Here is a 19,802-nt window from a genome sequence, read left to right on the forward strand (position 1 = left end):
CGCGCCTAGCGTTTTCCATGTGTTTTAGGCGCGACATGTGAACGGCCCCATAAAGAATAATGTGTTAGTATTTTAAATACCCTTCTCGTCCAGTGTGCAACCCCCTTTAGCCGCGGCTAGAGCGACGAGGCAACACAATAGTTGAGTTATGTTAACCAGCTGCGCTGTGCTTATCATATTATACAGTGCTCTACTGGCTTAAGTAGTAAGAGTTAAAGAAGCGTGTCAAGTCTTCAAATTGTTGCTAACTTCTATTGCTATGTTTTCTCCAGGTCATTTTAAATGGACAGCTTTGTCGCTGATAAGCTAACTGAGTGGAGGCTGTCTGAGCTGATAGAAAATTTTAGAGGTGAGCGTTTTACTCTTAACTGCCCTCATATCATCTCTCTATACCTAAACATTTTTCTTTAATATGTCTTAAATGTGTCAGTGCAAGATTTTGTGACAGTCACAACTTCTTCGACAGTGGGGAATGCATATCTATAATAACCCTTATAGTTAACAGATACTTGTACCTTGTCTTTTAGCTGTTATGCATAATAATGGGCCAGATATTCACCTTTGCATTAATGTCATTATTACACTTGTTAATGAAAGAAAAGATAGACAGTATAGACTGTATGGAACTCATATGGAAACTGATGCTAATTTAAAGCATTTTTTTCTTTTCTTTTTTTACAAAGATGTGAATGCACTTAATAAGCAATGGTGTCTAATGAGATGAGTGGGTCATACAATACATAATATATTGTATGTGTACATGTATCATTTCCGTTAATTTTGCTTTTAGCCCTTTTAACCCCCTAATTGTTCCTTATCTGTACCTGATGTGTGTTATCTCTACTGCAAAACTTGTAAAAGATTAAAAATGTCTGTTCATTTTCATTTACATATTTCTATAGTCGTTTTATTTTTTCACACACATACTGATACCTAGAATATTGTTAACCTACAGATGCCAAAGGGGAACTAGCGCTAACACTGCTACCCACCATGGTGCCACAGGCCGTCTACAGGGTTGGGAAGAAGACTATCCGGCACTCCATTGAAGTGTCCTGGACAGCGTTCATACACCAAATGCCTGTAAGTACAATGGACCAATTTCTCAGCACCACTCTGAGAGAGAATATTCTTAATTCTAACTATACTGTACATGTGAAAGAAGGCAATCCAAGTGACATGTTTCATGTGAAAGCTAAAGGGTGAATCCTGATTTAAAAAAAAAAAAAAAACAACTCCAAGGTTCCTCGCAGTTGTATTTCAGTTTTGAGTGATGCCATCTATGGTAGCTAGAAAGTGAAGTTGAAGATGTTAAGTTTTATTACTCTGAGTGGTTCTCAATCCACATTTTCTTTTACACATTCATGACCCACTCAAAATGAACACCCCAATTAAGAACCACAGTTCATTTGGCTTCCTTGTACAGTTAGTATCAGCATTATAACACAAACTGGTAGTCTATTATCTTGCTTACAATTCACCTTCTACACAATATTCACATTATTTTGTGTATCTTTCTGTCTCTGTCTGTTTTAGGTTGGAACAAATATGGTGGAATACCTCTTGCAATCGAAGCCATTCCTCTCTGTCCTCGCGCTGGGAGATCCCCAGCAATGTGCTTCTCAGGCATTTGTGATATTAGCTGGTCAGGCACTCTGTTTCGGGCAGTTGACGTGTGTTTCAAGGCATTTTATGTTCTTGATATCAACTACCCCAAGCAGTGTGCTCCCGCATGGGAGTTTCTGCAGCAAGTTGTATATCAGATTGAGGGATCTGAATCAAAACCTGTCAATTTTCTTAAGACTGCCTTGCTTAATTGCAGAACTGTTTAATCGTGTTAAGCTGCAGTAAATGACACAACCAATGTTTAAAGCCTCAAGTTCAATCCAGTTATTGAATGTTGTCAAATATTTGAGAGAGAATGAGTTGTTTATTTTTCTATTTTTGTAATGTCTAATTGTTATACAATGTTATTACAGTGTGACCTAAAATAAATAGGTCCAAGTGTGTGTGTTTTTTTATATAGAGTTTAATTTAATTTAATGCAATAAAAATGTAAAAGTGCTTGAAGTGTGTAAGTGCCTGAAGTTTTATTTTCTGAAATAAGGCATACTGGCATAGTAACCCAAGTTAGGTTATGTTTGACCTTTGACCTTTGGTTAAAAAGGGACCTACCAATTTCTGGGTTATTTCAACCCAGATATTTGGGTTGTTCTTTTGACCCAGAAGTTGGGTTATATTAACTACAATGTTGGGTTATTGTAACCCAGCATTTGGGTCAGGTATTTAACCCAGAAGTTGGGTCAAAAAGAATAACCCATTTTTCTGGGTTGAAATAACCCAGAAATTAGTTGGTCCCTTTTTAACCCAGGATTTGGGTCAAAAATAACCCATTATGGGTTAGTTTTGACCCAGGAGTTTTTAGTGTGTTGCTTGCAGCTGCTTTATTCCCTTGACATGAGAATAAATAAAGATATAAAAAATGATTTGAACTTACCAGTCAAACGCCACCAGCACAAGAAAAACAAAACAAACGTGCAAACCATTTTCTTCAGCTGTTTAGTGAAATCTATTGACTCAGCTGAAAAGTCTCAGCCTTTTCGTGTGGTGTGTGCATCCTCCCACTACAGAGCATTGACACTCAATGTATGCCAAGTGCATGCACCCTTTTTGCCTGGTATAATTCATAAATGATCTTATTGGGAAATATTTTTTTTTTTTTTTTTTTTTTGACAAGTATCAACTATACCGTGTTAAATGTAGTTTTCTGACAGCAAAGAAGAAACTATGAAAAATTGCAAAATTTGATTAGTCAATGTAAAATTCAAAATAAATCATGTGTACATAGTTTTATGATTTAACTGTTACAAATGGTAAAAAAAAAAAAAGTCAACCCTGTTGTTCTGAGGGGTGACAAACAGCTCAAGCAGGTCAAACTGAAACCTGCTGTGGTCTGAAGTGTGATTTGATCCGTGGACAAACACCTTGCAAACATTGCAAAAACTGTGTTAGTTTGTTGGCAAAGAGCTTCTTCCTGTTCTGCTACTATGAACCTCACGGTTGATCCCCTAACAGAACACTTTCACAAGAAATACATTTATGATTATTAATAAACAAAAGCTCAATATGTCTTAACACTAAATATATAACACACCAATGAACTGAGCAAAATGCTGCTAATGTAACACAGAGTCAGTGGAGCTGGGATCCATATGAAGCTTTATTAAAAATTTAAGCAGTAATGCAAACAGCCAATCATAGATTACCAGCAATAGTATAGCCGAAGTAAAACAGAGATGTGGTCACAAAACAGGCATAATCTAGTCGTCAGAAATCTTTCTTATGTTCTTATTTGCTATAGATCTCCAATCGAAGGGTGTGTAACTTCAATGTGACACATGAAATTAATAGCACTGACTGGTTTAGTGACCCTTTATACAGTTGATACAACATTGGCTTGTTATGCAATGTATTATCAAATGTTAAATTACGAAAGCTCTTTAAAAAATGCACACTAGATGACAGTACATAGTACAGACTGTAAGTATGCAGTGTAAATCACTATTTTGTTCAATGGAGCGGAGCTAGAATTGTAAATATGACATTCATATGGAGGAACTGAGTTGTTTTCTTCAACTCATTAATTGTGATTGTTTTTCTAAGATATATGTGGGGAAAAAAAGTTTTGACTTGTTTTCATTCTACCTGAATACACACAATGGAATTACAATACGTAAAAGCAATTGCATTTAAGTTTCATTTGCCCGTTTACTAGGTTAGGATTGTTAAACTGCGCCATCTGCTGAGAGGTAGTGAACCAGACCCTCGTATTTCCCACAACAGAAGAAGTGTAGACCGAACAACAACGGCGCATGCGTTGGTGTGTATGACGTCAAAGCGAAACTTTAAGACGCGGAACTCTGTGTGTTGGGGCCCTTGGGAACACTGTTGCTTTCGTTTCGACACTAGCAGCGTTCGTTCCATTGAATTATGCCGCTTTTTTCCCCCGGACGAAGAGTGATGAAAATGGATGCTGTCGTTTTGTGCCAGTGTGTTTTGGTCGTGCTTGGTAAGACATAATATTTGTTACGATCTCTTCTTCTCTATTTCAGTCGCTCGACAGACGCCCATTTGCTTTTTAACCGATGTTTAAGAGAGGCATACGATTTTCTTTGCCCCAAAAATATAGGCCTACGTTATCGCATTGGACTCAAACTTCCCGACTTTGTTCACACTTTGTGTTATATTATATGTTAACACTTTAGATTAGTTAACACTTATAAATAACAATACATTCCTAATTTTCTGCTTATTAATAGTAAGATAGCTGTTAAGTTTAGTTATTAGGTAGAATTAGGGATTTACAATAAGGTCATGTAGAATAAGGCATTAATATGTGCTTACTTAGTTCTAATAAATGGCTAATATTCTAGTAATATGCATGCTTATAAACAACTAGTTAAGAGACTGTGAGATAAAGTGTTTCTTTTACTTTCATTCTTCCCCATTCACTTTCAATGGCCGACCATTTTTGACAAGTGTAATTTTCTACAAAATTAAAGCATTTAAAAGCAAACTTCCCAATTCAACAACAAAGCACACTAGTGTGTGAAGCAATTTTGTTTAATATCGTGAAAATTATTTATAAAAAAATATATATTTTTACTCAAAAATGCGGCCTATGATTAATCAGATGCAAATAGAAGCACAAAACTAGTCCTAAATGAAAGAAAACAAGTGAACAGAAAGATTTATTCGAATATTAGGCGATAATAATGAGAGATTTATAAGCAGTTGTTTGGAGTCAAGTCATTTTTGACCAGGAATATCAAAGAACTGACAGGAATCCGAACACAACCAGAGGCTTAAGGGCTTTATTTAACTGTTTTATTTTGTCTATTTTAAAGTCAACCATGAAATAGAAAAAGGCCAATAGAATAAAAATGTTCAATATCTGATATGTTACAAAAGGTATATTTGCGTGGAGAGGACATACAACCACACACACACTTGCAAATAAACTTCTGTATTTAATTAACGGCAAGAAGTCTCTGTTAAAGTATACGAGGTATAATAAAACTCCACATTAGTGTGTCTGATATCATGGATTTTAAATATTTACTTTCTTTACTGTGGTTTTATTTATTGCTTTATAATGTAAAATTGTACCAACATATTGTAATAAAGACCTTGTCAGCAAAACAATTTCCCTATTTCTGTAAACACAACCTGTTGCTCTTATTTTGTCATCTATTGTACTGAACCCATATAAATCCATTCATCAACAACACTGTTTCCACTCAAGGTGTTAAACCAACTACAAAATAATATATCTGTGTATATGATATATCTGTACATCTAATAATCAAGACAAATAAGTAATTTAGAGTTGGTAATTTACACTTGGTTTGAATCCTTTAGCTGAAGTTGTGTTCAAGAACAATGGTTTTAAATCGGTGCAAGGACTGTCTAATGAAAAAAAATCAAGTTTCAGTATTACAGTAATTTCAATATATATATATGTATATATATATATATATATATATATATATATATATATATATATATATATATATATATATATTAGGGCCGGGACTTTAACGCGTTAATTTAGATTAATTAATTACACAAAAATAACGCGTTAAATTTTTTTAACGCATTTTAATCGCAATACGTTTTGCACCGCGGAACGTTTCTCACTAGATGAGATTCGGCGGACCGATTGTACTGGAGCACAAACTAGCGTTCAGACAAGCCAAAGACGTCCGTCCTAAATAGTATTGTATGTCCCAAATCGTAGTATGTTTAAAAAGTATTCCAAAGATTCCCGGATGGTCTACTACTTAACGATCAATGCACACTCTTAACTGCTTATATTGCCCGCAACACACTGCGCCGTGAACGAGGATTCGATTAGAACTACAAACACGCATAAAAAGTGTTAAAAAACTACAAACATGGAGGATATACGCGACCAACGGACAGGTAGAGAAAGGGGTTTACGTGATAAATAATCAGTGTGTAACCTGATAAAAACTATTTTTTAAATGTTATCCGCGTTATATTCCATGTGCAGCAACATTTATAATGATAGGTTTGGTCATTAAAGTTTAAATGCATAATTAAGCAAACACAAGAGCAGAGTTCTCGGAATGAAAGACTCGTTAAAGAACGTGCCTCTTGCTACACTTTCAATGGCAATATTGTACTGGTCTGTTGGACTTGGTTGAACAAAAATAAACAATATTTTGTTGCTTAAGCTTATGTATTCAGTCATTATTCAATGGTATACTAAAAATCCATGTAAAAATCTTAATTCTCACTGTTCTCAGGTCAAATATTTACATGCGATTAAAATGCGATTAATTTCGATTAATTAATTACAAAGCCTCTAATTAATTCGATTAAAATTTTTAATCGAGTCCCGGCCCTAATATATATATATATATATATATATATATATATAATTTTTTTTTTTTTTTTTTTGCTCGAAATTAAGTCTTGTGCAACATAAATGGCATATATGTACTGTATGTCTATCTGAGTAAGTTTGGGCTCAAAACATATCAAGCGCAAAGAGTTTAATTGGTATGAAACCGAATGCCAAATGTCAAACAGATTTTAGCGCAGTTGACAAGTTTTAGAGGGTGGAAGGGACACCAGAGAAGTTTCGATTTCGCCAAGATTTATTAGACAGAACACTTTTTAATGAATATTCACTAATATTTAAAATGCACAGATGGGTCGGAGACTTACTCAGTAGTCAATGTGCAAATCACGGATTGATTATATGTTATGTTTTAAAACATGGTTACCACACTTTTACTAAGATAAAACCATGGTAATTTTTTTTTTCATTCGTTTCCACCTAATATGAAATGCAAACGTTATATTCTAGTCGAAATGCTGCTTACATCACAACGTTGTCTATTTGACATCTGTATTTACATATGCAAGATATTTTTTAGTGTTTGCTCATTGGCAGTGTGCCTCTAAGACATTTTCTATCAAATGTCAAGTAGATGTGTAGAAAATATGTCTTTAAGATATTTATGATTTAGAACAGAGTTCCTTAAATCTTGTCATGGAGAACCAGGGTTAGAGCTAAACTCTGCAGTAAAGTTGATCTTGGGAGGCAGCTTTGGGGAATTTGCAGACATGCATGTGGTGGATCATTTATCATCATCATAAATCATGTTATATCTCCTAGCCCTAAAACTTCTCAGTTTCAAAGCATTAAGCCATATAGACAAAACAACTTACTATAAAGCTGCTTTTAAAACGATGTGTTGTGAATATATACAAATAAATAACTAGACGTAAATTAACCAAATTGAAGATTTCTTACTAGAGATGCTGAAAAAGGAAAAGAGGAGTGTGATCGAGTAAAGCAAACTAATGAGCTTAAACAGTGCAGGTGGCCAGGTATCAATGAGCGGCTGCAAATAACATTTTCATTTTCCTTATTCGTTTTGTGAGCACTTGCCGTTAAATACAAATCAGTATGTCTTTAGTAAATCTATAATGATAAATTCAAAAGTCACATTTTAAGTTACAAGTTTGAGATTTGTTTTCATCAGAGTTCAGGAAATGTACATACATTATATTATTTTGTGTTTATGTTTTTCAACTTAAGATTATGTTGGAATAGTTACAGCCTTTCAGCAGAATAACTTTCTTGCTCACTTGAACACAGCAAGGAAGGAATCTGACCCAGCAGACCAACAAACCATTTTATAATTTGAAATGCATTATGTGAAATTTAGCTATTGCAGTCCAATTTGAATTCTTCTGACTAGTGGTAGTCTAGTTTCACTCACACTGCACATCTCACATCTCTAAAGCCTGCACAAACATAGTCACGGTGCTTTGTTGTTGTATATTTTTGTCCCATCATACCAACTTGAATTATAATTAACTGTTACTTTTTTTTATCTCCAGGTGTTTTCAGTGTTGGTGCAGCTAAAGTATCGCTGTTGGTGAAGGAGGGAGAATCAGTCACTTTAAATACCAGTGTTAAAACAAATGAACAACAAACCATTAGATGGTATTTTAATAACATACGTATTGCTCAAATCAATGGAGATCCCAGTACGACCTGTGAAGATGTTCAGTGTAATGATGTCACTGAGAAATTCAGAGACAGACTGAAGCTGGATCATCAGAATGGATCTCTGACCATCATGAACACCAGAACCACAGACTCTGGAGAATATCTTCTAGAGATCACCATCAACACTGGCGGAGACATTGAAATCATCTTCAATGTTACTGTTCTTAGTGAGTCATTTATTGAATGTTTAAAACCAGGTTATATTTGTTTATTCACATCATTGTGGTTATTGTTGCAGTGACATTTTCTTTTCTCTTTACCTGCCTCATTGAACACTGAACAGAGCAGAATGATTTAAAACTAATATTTTTCAGTTGGTCATTCATTAGGTTTAACAGACAATTTCCCCTCATCTAATGTCTGATCCTCTTTTCTTATCTGTTTAAATGCATCTATTATTAATAATTATTAGTTATCCTAGAAGTTTCAGTTTTACGTATACAAAATGTAGCGAAATGAAAGTATGTGAAGAAATTTGTCTTTATTGTATGATGATCAGCAGATCTGTTATCTTGATATAGTTTTCTTCAGCAGCTGTTGGTTTGTGTTTCAGGTGTTTTTGCTGAACGAGATGAAATGAAGGGAACATCAGTGCAGGAGGCAGAATCTGGTATAGTAAATATGGTATATCCTGCTATAGCTAAAAAGAAAGAAAAAGTGACGACGTGGTATTTTAATTACACTGTTATTACTGAAATCACTGGAGATCCCAGATACAGTATATCTGTACAGATGTAAATACAGCAATGGGAGATTCACAGACAGACTGAAACTGTATAGTCTGACTGGATCTCTGACCATCACACACTTTTGTTGATAAAATTGTTTTCTTTATGGCCTGTTTGAACCAGTATGACACCATGGATGCCCAAAGTAGAAAGTTGTTGAGATATATTGTTAAATACTGTAATTCACTCTCTAATGACTGTCTGTCTTCTGTTCCAGATTCAGGTCTGTCTCCAGCTGCTGTAGCAGGAATATGTGTTGGTGTTTTTCTGTTGCTCATGGCTGCAGTTGCTGGTGTGATTTACTATCGCAGGAATTATCAAGCAGGACAAAATGGTGAGTATTACATACAAATGTATTAACAAGATGGAAATATGTGATTCTTTGTGTGAAAATAATCTTAAAATATGTGACAATTTGTGTTTTTATTGTACACTGTAAAAAGTTTTTACCAGATTCAACTTAAAATCCTAAGTTCGGCAGCTGCCTTACATTTTTAAGTTAAATCAGCTTAAAGCTACAATTCATTTGAACTTATTACAATCAAAATTTTTTAATAACTTGCGAGTTTAAATGACTTAAGTTGATTTAACTTAACATTTCAAGGCAGCTGGTAAACTTAAGTTTTGAAACTGGTGAAAACTTTTTACAGTGTAGTTAACTTAAGTGATTTATGTTTAATTCAGTTACAGGAACAGGAACCAGGACACAACACCAAAATCAGGTAAGATGCTGTGTGCACAAAAAAAAGCAGTGTATTTATCAGTGGTGGCTGGTCAATAGGGGGTGCAATTTAGCCAAGGAAGAAGACTACTTCAACATGTTAAAAATAAGTTTAGTATATTGTCACCTTAGAATTATAAGGTTCCTTCTGACATTTGTCAAAATAGATTTTTTTCTGATTTTGTGAAAACCTATTAACATTATGTGATGTGTCTTTTGTAAGCTGAGTAAATTTTGGGACTTTTTTTAGAAAACAAAAATGGTTCTATCTACATCAGTCTATGGAACGCAAAAACTTTTAAGCTCAATATCTCAGAAGTGCTCAGAATACAGATAGTACCTTATAATTCTTAGGTGATGATATTTTGGAAAGTAATCACGAAATTGGATTATTCAGTCATTCGACTGGTGGTCATGTTAGCACCAAAAAAAAAAAAAAAAAAAATGTTCTTTTGTCTGTTTGTGTGTGCAGGTCACCGGCCAAATGGGTGTCTATTAGGTCTGTACATTTTTAAAACACATGTGACTTGAGGCTGAGCTCTAATTGGCTTGTTTTAGATTTTCCTAGGGGCAGCGAACACAGCGCCCCAGACCCTCCCACTTTAGATCTTAGCCAATCAATATTGTTTTTATATATTTTGGCCTCATGTGATTGGACCATTTTCGACTGTCAAATATGCAAGAAACTAAAATAAAACATGCTTTTTATAGATATTTTTAAATAAGGGTGATTAAAAAAAAATTATTTCCATAATACAATTGTTTGTAGTTAACCCTGGAGTTATCAGTCAGTTTTCTTTCTTTGTATTTTTGATATACTATATTGCCACCATTGATGCAGATCTTCACAGGTGAGACAGTGGCAAAATATTAGGGGGGGAAATTAACAAAACAGCACACACATGACTCTCAAAAACTTTTATTTTTTATTTTTTATTTATCAATCTGCATTAATCTGCTTTGTTACAGATGGATGGTGTTACATATTCATCCGTTCATCGTAATGACAGTGAATTGGCATCTGCTGCTAATGAGCCATCTGATAATGGAAATGCAACTGCCAGTGAGACGTCTGGTTTATAATGAGTCAAGATGTGATTGAGTTTTTAGAGCTTCATTTAAGGTGCTGTCCAAACGTTTATGCACTGATGTTTTTAACTGTATTTTCTACAAATACCATGCCAAGACGAGAACACAGCTGCAAACTGCCATATGGGAGAGCTTATCAGAAAGGATGTGTACAAATATGCCAAAGACAGTTTGAAGGCAACTGTCACTCAAACAGCATTCAGGGACTTAACTGAGTTTGCACTGCTTATAATGTAGGTGTCATTACTCGTATTGTTGCAGTTACTGCGAGAGACGATGTTGTTAACCATCAAAAACCGAGACAGCCGCCCGCGGCTAAAAGTAATGATTGTTCTTAAATACTTTTGAAACACTAATCCAATTTGAATGCTTTGTTGAATCAAACAAAGTCTGCTTTTCATTGTCTCCTGCATTGATTCGTCAGATGCATTTTGTTCGACCAATAAACATATGTTTTGGTCTTGTAACCACCAATTGGCATGTTTCTTTGGAAATTTAAACAAACGCAAAGTGATAGTAAAGTGCGTTGTGCCTTTAATAATATTGTAACAAATGGCTATAAATTCATTGGGGAATGTTATATGTAGACAAAATGTATTTGGAAGTGTAAAATACCTCTGTGTAAATACCTATGTGTAAATACCTAAATAAAAAATTCTAAATAAAAACAGATTTTGTTTGAGTACACAGTAATAAAACACCCAATTGTTGTTAGCGGGTTTCCTAACATTGTGGAAATTAATTCATTTTTTTAGAGAAAACAGCAGACTTTTGTGGCACCAAATACATTGACATTCACAGATCAGATGGACTTCTGGAAAGAAGGTGCAAAGTACAAGCATCAGCCTGAATCCCATTCTGCTGTCTCTCATCTGAGAGCTTGTTTACTTTGACTGTCAAAATTACTGAAATTTACCACAACACAAACTCATTTTTACTGCATGATTTTATTTTATTTACACTACCATTCATTTTACTTACTAGGGCTGCCCTTGACTTATTTCAAGTGATTAGTTAGCATTTCAAAAGATGTATTACTCTTATCTGTATGAGCAAAAACATAGTATTTTGAGTTAAATGCAAAAGATCGGCACTTCCACGTTAACTGTCATGCAGTGAGTGTGCAACTGTTTCTGTCACACTACACACAAAAACTTTGACACATTCCTGAGTGATGGGTTATGTTTCACACCTGTAACTGGATCCACACATTATACAGTCTGTGTTAAATGTTGTTACTAGTGTTAGGCTTGAGAAAATGTTACATTACAGTTAACTAACTTATGAGCTGCTGAATAATTTATCTCACTACTATTTATTTATTATTATTATTATTATTATTATTTATTATATATATTAAATACACTATGTAGTCTTGTCTGCACTGCCTTCTTTAAGAAAGATTCAGAATAGGGGTTTACATTAGCATTTGCAATTACATTAGTTAACAACATTTATTGTGATCTTAAAATTATATTTAAAGGAAAATAAAATTTCACTCCTCAGGGGCCCTCCTCCCACTTGGGGCCCTGGTAATGCTGGTAATGGTGTTGCTGTCATTACAAGAAATGTACTATGGAAGACAGGCAGTAAACAACAATAACAGTTATTGATAACTCTTTACAATCAGGTTGATTTGTTAACATGAACAATACTTCTACGGCATTTATTAATTAATCTCAGTGTTCACTAAAACATTAAAATCATAGGTTTTTTTTATAACATTATAGTTAATGCACTGTGAACTAACAAACAATGAACAACTATTTTTATTAACATTAACAAAGATTAATAAATAGTTTAATGAATATATTGTTCATTGTTTGTTTATGTTAGTTAATGTATTAACAAATGTCACCTTACTGTAAAGTGTTACCCAGTTATTATACTGATAGTTGCAACAGTAACCACTGTAAATAAAATACAAAAAAATTAGGCAGACAAATGCTGACTTAAATCTTACACACTTTTTATGTGATAAATATTATTAAAACTGACCCCTATATGATTTGAAAACAAACGTGTTTAATGTGTGCAAACAGAAACCACTAGATTCATTTTTGTGGTACAGAAACCAACATAAAAAAAAAAAAGGATGACACTAGCAAGGGCAAAGTCATGAGTTCAATTCCCATGTAAGCCATGACCTGATAAAATTCACAGATTGAATGCAATGTGAAGCATTTTTTTTTATATTTATTTAATTAAATACATGATCTGGCAATTATGTAATCAAATTAATCACAAATTATTCACACATCAAATTTGCCACATTTTGAAGTTTTGATCAGCAGCCAAATCTGTACTTGCAAAACTTGATGTAACACAGACTAAGGCACTGACAGTATGCTTAAGAGCAGAAAACATCACAAGTGTGTGCCACTGAAAATTCACAAAATAGCTGCTAGTAAATTATTGGATAAATTAAAAGAGACATTGTAGTCATTAATCCAAAGAATACTGCACATCAACTGCAAAAGGGAGGTTAAGGGAACCTCCTCAACTTAAGTGTCGGACCTGGCTGGGACATGCTTATCTTCCTCTGAAAGGTGTGATTTCTGTTTATTTGAACATTGCTGGGCATTGCATTGTTGGGTTTCCCACTGTTGTGGTCTGTGCTGCTTTGCAGTACATTTTTGTGTTTGGTTGTGTTGTGACTATTTGCAGCACGTGTGTTTTCAAAAACTTTTTTTTTTTTTTTTTTTTTTTACTTATCCTCTAACTTATACAATGTCATCTGTGTACATACTGTTTTGCCAAAATTGTAATAAGCATGGTGAGTCTCACCATTTCTAAAACTCAAGTACAGATTCAGACCCTGAGATTGTTGCTGGGTCTCAGAAAAGATTGAAGTTTGATCATCTTACATTGATAGGTGCATACTCCACGTCATCTTCCTCTTTAACTTTTTGTGAATAAATTAACATGATGCAAGCTGAATAGGACAACTATGTAAACACATAAATAACAACAGTTAGAGTCAGTGGCGGCTGGTCCATAGGGGGCGCTGGGGCGCCGCACCCCCTCAAGTTAGCCAAGGAAGAAGACTATTAATATGTTAAAAATAAGTTTAATACATATTGCAAAATAATTACGAAATTGCATTATTTTGACATACTATTCGACTGTTAGTTATGTTAGCACCTGTTAAAAATAAAAAAAAATCTAAACTGTTTTTCGTTTGTTTGTGTATGCGGGACGCCGGCCAAATGGGTGTCTATTAGGTCTTTAAATATTTGAAACGCATGTGACTTGAGGCTGAGCTCTGATTGGCTTGTTTCAGATTGTCCTCGGGGCGCAGAGCACTTAAGATCTTAGCCAATCAATCTTGTTTTTATATATTTTGTCCTCATGTGATTGGACCGTTCTCGACTGTCAAATATGTGCAATATCTTTTCCGAGATGAAAGTAAATTTGTTTTTATCTTTCACAAGCCATTCAAATGAAGAAAAAATAAACAAAATAAACATACGAATCATGGAGCTTGGATAGAGTTTGCTTGCTAGATGCGAAGTCATGCCTTTTATTGTTTTCATTGTTTGTTATTTCAAAGTCCTGTCACCGAAGCTTTGTGGGCAACTACACAGAAAGTAACGTTAACTGTAACAATGCAGTTTAACTCAATCGTCGGTGTACAAGCAAGGGTTTATGTAGATGTCTTTTTTCAAGTAAATTGTGAGTGTTTATGTTAGTATTATTATAAACACAATATTAAAATAGATATATATAATATAGTGTTCCTTCTTTAATTGGACATACAAATATATTGTCAATAGCATTATAATTACTTATTATATTGGACTATATATAACTGTATGAAAATTAATCAATTAATCAATTTATTTTCTCTGTCTTTGAGATTTATCCTGTGGCTCCCTCGTGTGGATAACATTAGTATTATGGCCTTTATCTCTGAATCACATTAATATAAATGGCTAATATTTTTTGGGATGATTACAAATGTTTAATGATTACTTTACTGATAATAAAGCCTGTATTAACAGTGTGATTCATTTTGTGTGCGCCCCCCTAAAAATTTTTAGCACCAGCCGCCACTGGTTAGAGTGTGACTGTCTTTTAAAACTTGTGACCCATTCGCTTAAAAACAAAAAAGGAATAACACATGGTTGAGTTAAAAGTAGTGAAAAATGTGTTGTTATTCTATGGCATTGTGAAGCACCTTTACTTTAAAGAGTGTATGCATAAATAGAGAGGATGTTAGTCAGAAAAAAAATGTTTTCTTCAGCTTAATTAATTAAATTATTATTTTTATTATTAATTTGTGAGTACATCATGTTCAATGGCTGAATATTTTTTTTATCAGAAAGTAAAATCTTTTTAACTTACTGATTTCTGTGCTTTTCTTTTGTAGAATGTTGGTTCCGCGTAAGTGATCTATAAGACGTCTCCTGTCAGATGTCAAATAGACGAATATTAGATGTCTTTTCGATGTTAATGATTTAGAATGTATGTAAAGCTGATGTCTTACACAAAAGTACAACAAAATTCAATAAACAAGAAGGTAATATTAAGCTATTTAAATTGTGAAGAAAATATTGTCTTTTTGCTCCGTTTAGTAAAAAGCCATGTTGTGCATCTCCCCACACAGCAGTGTTTCTTGACTGAATGAATTTACATTTTTAATTAAAACAATCAATAAATAGCTTCTTTAGTTTCCTTCATACTACTGTGTTCATATGTAGTACATGTTTTTTGGTTTTGTTTTTTTTACATTACAATGCATGCAGCACCAAGTTTGGCAGTTGAGGCACATTCTATAAACACTGCTTTTTTTTTTTTTCTTTCTTTCTTTTTCGTCTTGTGCTTTCAGGTTTGTTCAGACAGTCGACCTTTTTTGGCCCCAAATGCATTAACATTCACAGATCAGATGGACTTCTGGAAAGAGGGTGCAAAGAACAAGCATCAGCCTGAATCCCATTCTGCTGTTTCTCATCAGAGAGCTTGTCAACTTTGACTGTCAAAATTACTGAAATTTACCACAACACAAACTCATTTTTACTGTATGATTTCATTTTATTTACTCTACCATTCAAAGCTTTTGAACAGTAAAAGTTTTAATATTTTTAAAAGAAGTTCTCGTCTGCTCACTAAGCCTGCATTTATTTGATATAGCAAAAACAGTGCACTTTTGAAACATTTTTATTATTCAAAATAACTGTTTTCTTTTTGAATATATTTAAAAATGTAATTTATTCCTGCGATCAAAACTGAATTTTTAGTATTGTTACTCCAGTCACATGATCCTTCAGAAATCATTCTAATGTTATGTTAAAACTTCAGGTTTCTTTAATAATTAGAACGTTATCTGAAATAAATTGAAATCGTTTTAGTAATAGTAATTTCTATAACCCCTCCCCCACGTGTTTTGTAATGTGTATAATGTAACAATAAAACATGTTTATCAGCATATTAGAATAATGTCTGAAAGATCATGTGACACTGAAGATAAGTAATGATGCTGAAAATTCAAGTTTTGTTCACAGGAATAAATTACATTTCAAAATAAATTCAAATAGCAGTTATTTTAAATAATAAAAAATATATCAGTTTTACTGCTTTTGCTGTAATCTGGGTCAAATTAACGCAGGCTTGGTGAGCAGAAGATAATTCTTTAAAAACATAAAAAAAAAAAAATACTGGTAGTGTACTTACTTATTTTTGCTTTTCAGTACATGCATGTTTGCCATGATACAAAGTCTCCAAGGGACTGTGGTGATGCCCTTTTTTTCTGCTGTATCCAGAGGTCAACATTTGTCATTTGTATTTTTAAAAAGAAAATGATCAACTATTAAAAATAAATTTATCAGAACTAATGCTCATGAGTTAATGTGATTTTTATGGGGTTGGAGTGGTAAAAATCTCGAATTACAGTTTTTTTAACTGATACATTTTTTTGTAACTAAATGAAAGTAAACTCAATAGTACTACTACTGTAATTGAAAATACAGTAACCATTCTGTATTTGAAGACACAGTAAAAATACTATCAAAGACCTTTTAGTACTGTAAATGCAACTACATTAATAATACTGTAAACATTTTTACAGTAACTTGCTGGCAAAAATGTAAAATTTACAGCAATCTTTTTATAGTGTTCCACTGAAATTACCTGAGCAGTTGCATAAATGTCCCACTCATTCAATAATGTGCATTCATTACATGGATGAGGAAAAAAACATAATATAAGTGTCTAAAATGCATATAGGCTTGGCTTTTGGCTTGCTGTTAATGCTGAATGAAAACTCAAAGTAAAGTCATGTTCAAATCAAAATGTAATGTCAACTCGACTGTAGGAAACGTAGCCTTATAGCGTTTCCCTTCTACAACGTAAATGAACAACAATTTTTTTTGGTCAAATGTCACCGTTTTGAATGGAAATCAGGTCTGTCATTTACGTGATTCATGTCATTCAAAATTGATTGTGATGGCAATAGCATTTTTTTGTTTTGTGTTTTAACAATACAACTGAAATTAAATGGGTGCATATTTTAAAATAAAAAAATCAGATCAGATTGATAACTTTACAAAATGTCTCATTCCTTTTAGGTATTTTACAGTTTTTCTTCTTCAAATCCCTTTGTTTGTTTAGTTTCTTTAAATAAATTACATTAATGGTCTGGTCTTTATATTACTTTTTATATCCCTCCATGAGTATGGCCTTTTTTATTACTTGTATAAATATAAATTAATATATATATGTGTGTGTGTGTGTGTGTGTGTGTGTGTGTGTGTGTGTGTGTGTGTGTGTGTGTGTGTTTTAAAAAAATCACCGGTTTAGAAACTATGATCCAAAGAAAGAGTTTTTTTTTTGTTTGCTTTTTTTTTTTTTTTACTATTTACAAAAAAAAAAAAAAAACTAATTAATTGTCATAATATTCTAGGTTGGCCATAAAGTCTTATTTTTAAATTTTTTAATTAACATTAAAAAAAAAAAAAGAAGCCCACCCAGGAAATATGCCAGACTACCCTTCTAAAGCTGTCAAGAAAACCAGGCCTGCTTGTAAATTAATGTCCTTTTTTTATGAAATTACACTAAATGTTTGCTGGATGAACAATTTGGTTGATGACAATATCAATTCTGCTACAGTTACTACTGACAGCTGATATAAAACTTTGTAATTAATTACAATGAATTGTTGATTATTTAATTACATTTCCCCTTTAAGCTAATTTGCCACATCTTGCAGATGTACGTGTGCTATTTGGGTGAACAGTGCCCTCACTACTAAAGGAATCTGATTGAGACGCACCCACATTGTTTTCGTTTTTCATTTGTCACCCATCTCAAGGTACATATTTCTGCATGAGATTCTTATGAACAGAACAACTTTAAAGTCTGGAAGTGTAAATGAAGTCGGTAAATGTATGTTGCCCAGTGTTTTAAAAATCTGTTCAGATTTTTGTATTCCAGCCTTAAGGTTATATTTAAAACACAGTCGCTGCTCATAATTTTCATTAAACCATAAAGTGAAATAATATTATTCATAGAAATGACCAAATAACTACACACATTGTTTCATTCCATTAAAAGAAACTCTGTTTGTTACAGAAATTATGCAAATAATTGTGAGTAAATGATAATTAGGGATGTTTAACCATTCAAATATTGAGAGAAGGTTTTTTAAAATGATTTTCAAAAGGACTAGGAAACGCTTGCCTTGTTGATTACTTTTTCTTTGTTTCCTGCAGATGCAGAAGATTCCGACGGCAGCTGCAATCAACAGAGATCCAGCAACAGCAGCAGAGATCGGCACTATGTAAAATAAAGGTGGGCCTTGATCTGTAATGACGAAAAGAGTCTGTCAGTCAGATTTCAGACAAGACTAAGAGATGTCAATGATGATTCATTTTTGTAAAAAAAAAAAAAAAAAAAATCAGCTTAGTAGATAATTACTAATAGCACCATTATTGTACCTAAATGTACAATCACTCTCTGACAGAGTTTGCTGATGTCCAGATGTTGAGTCTGGTTGCTGATGGGATTGTTGAGCACACAGCTGTAGGTGTTTTTATCCTGATATTCCACCTCCAGAGGTAGAGAGAGACTGATGCTGAGATCAGACACACTGATGCTGGACAATAAACTGTTTCCTTTGTACCAGGAGAGAGTAGCATGACTCACATTCACCACTGAACACACCAATGAACAATTCTGATGTGACGATGATGAAAGATGATGTGAAGAATCTCTGGTAATGTTAGGTACTGGCAGATGAGCTGAAAAAAACTTGAGAGAATGAGCAGACATGTAGATAAATCTAAACAGTGATCTTATTTTCAGCATGGTATGTTGATGGTCAGTGAGTGTTTTGGTCATCTGAAACTATAAAATTATCAATGTTTTTAACAATTTTATTACATTTTAATAATTACCATTTAAAATCCATTAAATATATATTAATAAATATTTAATATATAAAAATATATATTTTAAACAAATAAGAAAAAAAATACATTAAAAATATATTAATTTGTCGCACAATTAAAAAAAGTTAAAGTGAGGCACTACACTGCAAAAAATGCTTTTCTAGCTTAGCTTTTTTGTCTTGTTTCCAGCCAAAATATCTAAAAATTCTTAAATCAAGAAGGATTTTCTAGATGAGTAAAAATTATTGTCTTGTTTTCAGAAAAAAAAAGTCAAAATTAAGTACATTTTTGCTTGAAACAAGCAAAATAATCTGCCAATGGGGTGAGAAAAATAATCTTGTTTTCTGTTTGAAATAAGATTTTTTTTCTCACCCCATTGGCAGATTTTTTGGCTTGTTCTAAGCAAAAGCTCACTTAATTTTCACTTGTTTTTTCTGAAAACAAGAAAATAATTTTTACTCGTCTAGAAAATCCTTCTTGATTTAAGAATTTTTTGATATTTTGGCTGGAATCAAGACAAAAAATCTAAGGTAGAAAAGCATTTTTTACAGTGTAGAAGTAAATGTGTCCGATTCATGATCACTAAAACACTCAGCCTAGTTTAAGCTCAGCTTAGCTTAAGCCATGACAAGGTCTTTAGATAAATTAAGTTATTTACTCAGCTTGTATTAAGATGCCTTTAAAAAAAGAATGTTACAGGTGTGTGTCTGAAGACATAACAATGCCACTGACATATTTTAAGATCCGTCAGAGCAAGATATTTT

General features: G+C 33.2%; 1 protein-coding gene across 1 annotated transcript; it reads left to right on the forward strand.

Annotated features, from left to right (window-relative positions):
• Positions 1-3,927: 3,927 nt before the first annotated feature.
• On the forward strand, positions 3,928-18,437 carry LOC141337970 (uncharacterized). Its single transcript, XM_073843544.1, has 5 exons — positions 3,928-4,069; positions 7,942-8,280; positions 8,667-8,723; positions 9,059-9,175; positions 18,361-18,437. Exons 1-5 carry the CDS (start codon positions 3,991-3,993, stop codon positions 18,435-18,437), a joined length of 669 nt encoding a protein of 222 aa, XP_073699645.1. The 5' UTR covers positions 3,928-3,990.
• Positions 18,438-19,802: the final 1,365 nt, after the last annotated feature.

Source organism: Garra rufa, chromosome 7 (assembly GCF_049309525.1).
Source record: "Garra rufa chromosome 7, GarRuf1.0, whole genome shotgun sequence".
NCBI lineage: Eukaryota > Metazoa > Chordata > Actinopteri > Cypriniformes > Cyprinidae > Garra > Garra rufa.